The sequence below is a fragment of the Brassica napus genome, unplaced genomic scaffold (assembly GCF_020379485.1).
Source record: "Brassica napus cultivar Da-Ae unplaced genomic scaffold, Da-Ae ScsIHWf_1318;HRSCAF=1883, whole genome shotgun sequence".
Classification (NCBI taxonomy): domain Eukaryota; kingdom Viridiplantae; phylum Streptophyta; class Magnoliopsida; order Brassicales; family Brassicaceae; genus Brassica; species Brassica napus.
In genome coordinates, this window is record NW_026014734.1 from 7768 (window position 1) to 16206 (window position 8439).

The window sequence follows — 8439 nt, forward strand, 5'->3', positions numbered from 1 at the left end:
TGTGAGGAAATAACGAGGAAATGACGAGAAACAATTAACGACTATTTTACGAGGAAACATTTGCGAGGAAATAACGAGGAAAAGTTTACGAGTATTTAACGAGGAAATCGTTTCGTGGTTGTTACGTGTATTTTGCGAGGAAACTCTTTCAAGGTATTTACGTGTAGGTTACGAGGAACTCATTTCGAGGTATTTACGAGGAATTGTAGCGACGTCCTTGCGTGGAATATTGACGTGGTCTTTACGACGAATCGTCTTACTTCGTCTTTACGACGAAATATATTCCTCGGTAAGTTACGACGAATTAGCGAGGAAATATGTGTTACGACGGACGAGTAACGAGCAAACGCGCTTCTTCGCTATTTCGTCGTAAAGCCTCTTTTACGACGAAATAACGAGGAAAATCGCCCTCGTTAAGGTTATGTTTTCTTGTAGTATATGTCTTTCACATTAACAACTAAGCCGACCCAAACCTATATAACACCCCAATGCAACCTGAGTGCCAATGCCTACTCACAAGGGACTGAAAATGGCAAACGTTGCGTAGTTGAGTGGGTAAAAAGGTTAGACTTCTTCGTAGCAATGACTTTGTGTATTATTTAATAACATTTAAGTTGTTCCTTGAGCGTTAAGCAACAATGTGTGATGGAAATTGTACATTTGATGTGTTAGATTTTTTCACCTAGAGGGATCCATTTTTCAGTGTTGACAACATTAACATTTACTCGTTCTTCATATCTTTGATCCATTTTGAAATAAATAAATAAAAGTTTCAACATCGTTTCTGTTAAAGCCTAAATGTAAGAGTTATTTTTCCGACCTGAATGCTTTGATCATTATCACTTGTTGAATCGTTCTTGAGGTAATATCTTGTAATCAAGATCCTTGACACAGACTTTTAGAGTTCGCATGGAATCATCTCTCAAAGGTTCACAAGCTTCTTCGCTCTAATGGTGGTCTCTCTCGTGTACATTTCGTAGCAAGGAGAGTGCACACCATAGCAGTAAAAGAGCTTTAACACTTGGAAGAATAAAAGACACGTAACTTGTCCGTTATATGGGTCAAACGTTGCGTAATTGATTGGGTAAAAGGTTAGACTTCTTCGTGGCATTGACTTTGTGTATTATTTAATAAGGTTTAAGTTGATCCAAAATAAACTAATGCATTGTCTTGGAAAACAAGTGCGGTTCAGTATATTGTTAAATAGATGCTTGAGAATAGTCTCACAATTTCTCTAAAGAATAGCTTACTTGGTCTTATTGACATGTTTGCTTCATGAACTAATCTGAAGGAGATCGTTCTTGGAGACGCAAGAACGCACATGGGGATGACGTGGTTTGCTTTCTTTCTTTTGTTCACCATGATATTGAGTTATAGTCATGGAGAAATAACTACACAGAGTCCTTTGTCAATAGGACAAACTCTCAGTTCCTCTAATGGAGTTTATGAACTGGGGTTCTTTAGTCTTAACAACTCCCAGAATCAGTATGTCGGAATCTGGTTCAAAGGTATTACTCCCCGGGTGGTTGTGTGGGTGGCCAATAGAGAAAAGCCTGTTACAGACTCCAAGGCAAATCTAAGTATCAGCAGCAATGGAACTCTTCTCTTATTGGATAGAAACCATGGCCCTGTCTGGTCTAGTGGAGGAACTTTCGCATCTAATAGTTCTCGTGCAGAGCTTTCAGACATTGGAAATCTTATTGTCATAGACAACGTTTCCGGACGAACACTATGGCAAATCTAAGTATCAGCAGCAATGGAACTCTTCTCTTATTGGATAGAAACCATGGCCCTGTCTGGTCTAGTGGAGGAACTTTCGCATCTAATAGTTCTCGTGCAGAGCTTTCAGACAGTGGAAATCTTATTGTCATAGACAACGTTTCCGGACGAACACTATGGGAAAGCTTTGAGCATCTTAGTGATACTATGCTCCCTTTCTCACCCTTGACGTGTAATCTCACGACCGGTGAGAAGCGGGTGTTGACTTCTTGGAAAAGTTACACTGATCCATCGCCTGGTGATTTTGTGACTCAGATTACACCGCAAGTTCCATCACAGGTGCTTACCACGAGAGGCTCAAAGCCTTATTATCGAAGCGGTCCATGGGCTAAAATAAGGTTCACGGGGATACCACTAATGAATGAAACGTTAGCAAGTGAATTCAGCTATCCACAGGATGCAAACGGGTCAGGGTCTTTCTCTTTTGTAGGAAGAGACTCCAAACTTTCACGTCTAGTTCTAACACCAGAGGGCCATCTTAAAAGGTTTCAACATAGTGGGACCAAGTGGGAAGTAACCTATGAGGGTCCATTAGCCAATTCATGCGATGTTTACGGTTTATGTGGACCTTTTGGGTTGTGTGTTAGGTCCGTACCTCCAAAGTGTAAATGCTTCAAAGGGTTTGTTCCAAAATATAAAGAGGAGTGGGAAAGAGGAAACCGGACTGATGGTTGTGTAAGGCGAACCGAACTACTTTGTTATGGAAACTCTACTGGCAAATCTCAAAATGTCTTCCATCCTGTTGCCAACATAAAGCCTCCAGACTCTTACAAATTTGCAGATTTGGATGCTGAAGAATGCTACCAAAGTTGCCTCCGAAACTGTTCTTGCTTGGCCTTTGCTTTTATTCGGGAAATTGGGTGCTTAATGTGGAATCATGAGTTAATGGACACAGTGCAGTTTTCTTCAGGAGGAGAGCTTCTTTCCATTCGTCTTGCACGTTCTGAGTTGGGTAGGCCTTGGGAAAGATTACATCATTGAACTTTTTTTTGGTTCCATCATGGCTTATTGTTTTATTTGTTTTTGTATCTCAGATGGAAATAAGCGCAAGAAGACCATCACTGCTAGTCTTGTCAGCCTTTTTCTTTTTGTGATATTGGGTTCTGCTGTGTTTTGTGTTTGGAGATACAGAGTGAAACATAATGGTAACACACTGATGACCTTACTATATTTATAGATATGGCTTGTTGTTCATTTATTCTTGGAACGTTTCAGAAAAAATATCAAACGATGCTTCACAAGATGCATGGAGCAATGATCTGACACCACAAGATTTCTCAAGTTTATGTTTCTTTGAAATGAATATTATTCAAACTGCCACCAATAATTTTAGCCTCTCAAATAAACTTGGGCATGGTGGATTTGGTTCAGTTTATAAGGTCAGAGAATTGTATTCCACTTTGCTCTTTTGTATTCTCTGTTTATGCTCTCGAAATATATTTAAATCTGTTTCAGGGGAAGCTTCAAGATGGCAAAGAAATTGCTGTAAAACGGCTTTCTAGCAGCTCTAGACAGGGAAAAGAGGAATTCATGAATGAGATAGTACTCATCTCAAAACTACAACACAGAAACTTGGTACGAATTTTTGGATGTTGCATTGAAGGAGAAGAGAGACTGTTGATTTATGAGTTCATGGTGAACAAAAGCCTTGATACTTTTCTCTTTGGTTTGTCTCCTCTTACCTCTTTCATTCTATATCAGAAACTATTTAACTGATAGTGTTTTTTAAACCGTCTTATTGCTTAGATTCAAGTAAAAAGCATAAGATTGATTGGCAAAAGAGATTTGATATCATTCAAGGTATTGCGCGTGGACTTCTCTATCTCCACCATGACTCACGCCTCAGGGTCATTCACCGAGATCTCAAGGTCAGCAATATTCTTCTGGATGAGAACATGAACCCGAAAATATCAGATTTTGGTTTGGCTCGGATGTTTGAGGGAGCCCAATATGAGGAAAATACTCGCAGGGTTGTTGGTACTCTGTAAGGGTCTGACTTCAACAACATGCTTACCTAAAGATTCATAGTATGTTAAAATTTTGGTGAAACTATTTGATATGTGTGCAGAGGATATATGTCTCCTGAGTATGCATGGACAGGGATATTCTCTGAGAAATCAGACATCTATGCATTTGGAGTTCTTTTGTTAGAAATCATCAGTGGAGAAAAGATCTCAAGATTCAACTATGCAAAAGAAGGAAAAGACCTACTTGAATATGTAAGACTTTAAATGCTTTTTTCATACATATTCAGAGAGGTTTCAAAACGTTTCTTGCGCTAATAGTTTTTAGAACTCAACAGGTATGGGAGTCTTGGTGTGAAAATGGAGGAATTTTTCTCTTGGACAAAGATGTTGATGATTCATCCCACCCACTAGAAGTAGCTAGATGTGTTCAGATTGGTCTGCTCTGTGTTCAACACCAACCTGTGGACAGACCCAACACACTTGAGTTGATGTCTATGCTCACCACAAAATCAGATCTTCCATCACCAGAGAAACCTATATTTGTAGTGCATAAGAGGGATTATGAATCCTTGTCTAATCCTTTGATTACCTTCAATGAGATGACACAGTCTGTGATCATCGGGCGTTAAGAAACAATGTGTAATGGAAGTTGTAAAACTAGAGTGTTAATAGATTGTTCTTCTTAACATTTACTCGTTCTTAGTTTCACTAATTAATACATTTTAAAATAAAAAGTTTTCTTGTATTGGTCTTGACCAACTATCTTGTAATCAAGATCCTTGACACATGGGCTTTTTACGAAGAGAGTTAATTGGTGTCTATAGCCTATCGACCACCTATATTTGGAAACTACCCCTATAATAATACTAGAGTTAATCTGCTTTAATAATTTAATTTAATTTTGCAATATTTTTTAAGAAAAAGATGAATTTCGTAAAAATATTTTTATTAATATTATTAAAATATTATTTGATTTCCTATTTACATTGTTTTTATAAATTTGTTATTTTTGAACTTAGCTATTTATTTGTTTGTATTATAAAAGTAAAATTATTGTTACTAAAGTATTTATAGTTTCTTATAAGTACATAATTTTAATATCACATAGATTTTTCAGTACATATACACTACTATACTATGCTATACACTACTATGAATACTTTATTAATAATTAGTTTTATTTTTTAATAATATTAAGATAATATAATAGAAAATTGTTTTATATACATTTTTCTATGAAATTTATTTAAAGTGTGCTTTATTATTTTTCATAGTTAAGTTTTTATACAATTTTACCATTTAAATAACTAATATTTAGATATCAGTTTGTTTGTATACGTAAATGTATAAATGTATTTATAAACATGTGTATATTGTTTCTTAATAAAAAAATTAAAAGCGTCATATAGATTGTTCCATGCTTATTAACTAATACAACACTGTTATAAATATTTTATTATAATTTTATATGTATTTCTATTTGAATGACATAAAAGATTAATCCTTATGCAATATGTCTAACTTTTTTGTATTTACCAAATTTTTAGAATGAATGTATTATTATATACTTATTTTATGCATATTTGTATTTAAAATACTCTTATTTAATTCTTTTAAATGCATATCTAATAGTTTTATATGTATATTTAGGTCTAAATCATAATAAATATTTTGATGAAATTTAAATAGTAGTAACTATCTGTTTGTTAGATATAAGAAAAGGAGAAAATATATATATATTTATGCTAATATTAAGTAATATTTTATTTATTAAAATAAAAAATAAAAATCTAAAAAATTAAATATATCTCCTACTTGATATAGTTACAATATAAATTAGTGGTGGGATTATGATGTTTTAGCGGTTCACAAAATGTTTTCCCCAATTGAGAAGTTACTTTTCTTGGAAAAGGGTTACCATGTACTTCGATTTATTATTATTAGTGACCTAATTTAAAAAAAAAATATTTTAGATAATAAAAAAATTTAGGTATGTTTCATAAAAACATGTTTGGTTAGTTAAATGAATATTTGGATTATGACTTCTTAAAAACAATTGTCTCAAAATTTATTAAAATCTAATTGTTGATGAGTAAATAACTATGTTAATTTATTTAATTGATAAAAGGCAATTCAAAAGCATATAAACAAACTGTTTAATCAACAATATGTGTATTAATTGTGGATTATTCTTACCACATTTTATTTTTAATAGAACTTTGTAAGCTTATTATAAGCCAAAACTGAATTGGCCCGGTAAGAAAGAAACGAAAATTGACCAATGTTTTTAAGAACCTTATATAATCTATTATAAAATTAGATGATTTTGTAGCCAACACCAATGTAAAAATACTAAAATTTTATTTTTTTACTTATTTGATTAGGTTAATTATTTTAATATTAATTATATATTTTATTTTTATGTATATGCTATTTTATGTTTTGACATACTTTATGAATTTTTTAAATAAATTTTAGTGTTATGTTTTGAGATAGTTAGCATATATATCAAGTTATTTAATTTTAGTTCATATTTTGAAATTAATTTATAGATTTACTTTAGAAATATTAAGATTTATAAAAATATTAAACAATGATACTGATTTGGAATATTTTTTGTATTTTTATTTATATATGAATATTTTTAATAGTATATAGCCCTTATCGTAATATTGGCTGTGGACATAATTTGTTTTTTTCTTGTTAAACTCTTTTTATGTTAAGTTTTCAAGAATTTAGTATAAATACCAATCTAATTTTTAAGATAATTAATACATTAGTTAATTTATCATTTTTGTAATTTTGTATTTATTTTTATTTTACTTTCACATACATGATTATTAGAACATTTTTTTATGTTGATTTCTTTTTTAAAATGTTATTTTTGTTCGATAAAATTTTATTTTTAATTTTCAAATATTTAGTTTAAAAATAAAGTTAATTATTTCTGGCAAAAAAAATTAAACTTATTTAATTTTATTTTGAGAGAAATAAAATATCTGAAATTTTATATTTAAAAATATCAAATTAACATTTTGAGAATACATATTATTAATAATAATTTTAGCTTCTATGTGACCACTTTAAATAACATATAGCCTCAATTTTAAAATCATAAAATAACATATAGCCTCAATTTTAAAATCATATGTGCTTTAGATTCATATTTTCTTTATTATTTCAAATTCTTTTATTTTTTAATATTATATTTTGTACGTAAAATTTATGTTATTCTTCCAAATATTTAGTTTATATATCAATATGATTCCTTTAATGATTTTGGCTTTTTCTAAATTTTACATTGATTATGAAAGAAACAATTTTTGAAAGTTCTATAAGTAATATATAAAATGATGATTAACATATTTTTCTTGGTGCTTCAAGATAATATATGGATATAGATAATATATAGATATTCTCAATAATTTACGGCATCAAATTATATATAGTATATGTTATTTGTGAATATTTTCAGTTATTTCTGTTTTTAAAGCATATAGTCCATATCATATTAAAGGTTACATACATAATTATATTTTTAGTAATAATATGCGATCAATACCAATTCCTATAAGGTACGTGAACAATCTCTTATTATATTAAGTTTTCAATAATTAGCTACAAATATCAATCTAACTTTAAAGATATTAAATTTTAATTTATCTTTTTATAGTTTTGTGCTGATTTTTATTTATTTTTACATACGTGATTATTTATAAATATGTTTTTTAAAACTTTGTTTCTTTTTGAATATTTTTATTTTTGTTAATTTTTGTTTAATTTCAAATATATAATTATTTTATATATCAAGTTAATTATCTTTAATAATATTTTTATTTACTTTATCAAATTAAGATGCTGGCTTTTATATTATTATAATGACATTTTTTAATTTTATGTGAACACTTAAATAATATATATCCTCAATTTTGAAATCATATGTTATTTAGATTCATATGTAATGAAAAAGTGATTTAGATTTACATTGTCTTTATTATTTGAAATCCTTATATTTTTAAGATTATTTTTGTTACATAATTTTATGTTGATCTTCCAAACATTTATTTCTTATAATAAACTGATTCTTTTAGTTATTTGGCAATTTTGCTTACAAAATTTATTATTGATATTTTTTTAAAGAAATAGCTTCCATTTTGAAATCATATTTTGTTAGATTCATATGTAATGAAAAGTGCTTTAGATTCATATTGTTTTTATCATTTTAAAATCTTGTATTCTTTAAGATTTTTTTTGTTAGTTGATTTTATGTTGGTCTTTCAAAGGTTTACTTTATATATCAAATTGATTCCTTTAATAACTTTGCATTTTCACTAAATTGAATAGTAGTTTCCTTTTTATTTTGAAATAAACATTTTTTGAAAATCTTAAAATTTTTAAAATAATAAATAAAATGGTAATTTGACATATTTTGGTGCTTTAAAATAATATGTGGATATTCTCAATGATTTATTGCATAGAATTACATATAGTACATATTTTTGTTGAATATTTTCAGCAGTATATAACCTAAATTTTGTAAATCATGTGTTTTAGATTTATATAGTTATAATTGTTTGAAAGTATTGCATTTTTAAATTAACTATTATATTTGTTTGTTATTTTTATTTTAATTTTTGAAACTTTATTTTATATAGTATAGATTTGTACATGATGTTTTTAACTTTGTAAGTTT

At 29.4% G+C, this 8439-nt stretch overlaps 1 protein-coding gene across 1 annotated transcript; it reads left to right on the plus strand.

Moving 5' to 3' along the window:
* The first annotated feature begins 974 nt into the window (after positions 1 to 974).
* On the plus strand, positions 975 to 4394 carry LOC125596898 (G-type lectin S-receptor-like serine/threonine-protein kinase At1g61480). Its single transcript, XM_048771892.1, has 5 exons — positions 975 to 2731; positions 2814 to 2924; positions 2995 to 3160; positions 3213 to 3321; positions 4178 to 4394. Exons 1-5 carry the CDS (start codon positions 1732 to 1734, stop codon positions 4373 to 4375), a joined length of 1584 nt encoding a protein of 527 aa, XP_048627849.1. The 5' UTR covers positions 975 to 1731; the 3' UTR covers positions 4376 to 4394.
* The last annotated feature ends 4045 nt before the right edge of the window (positions 4395 to 8439 follow it).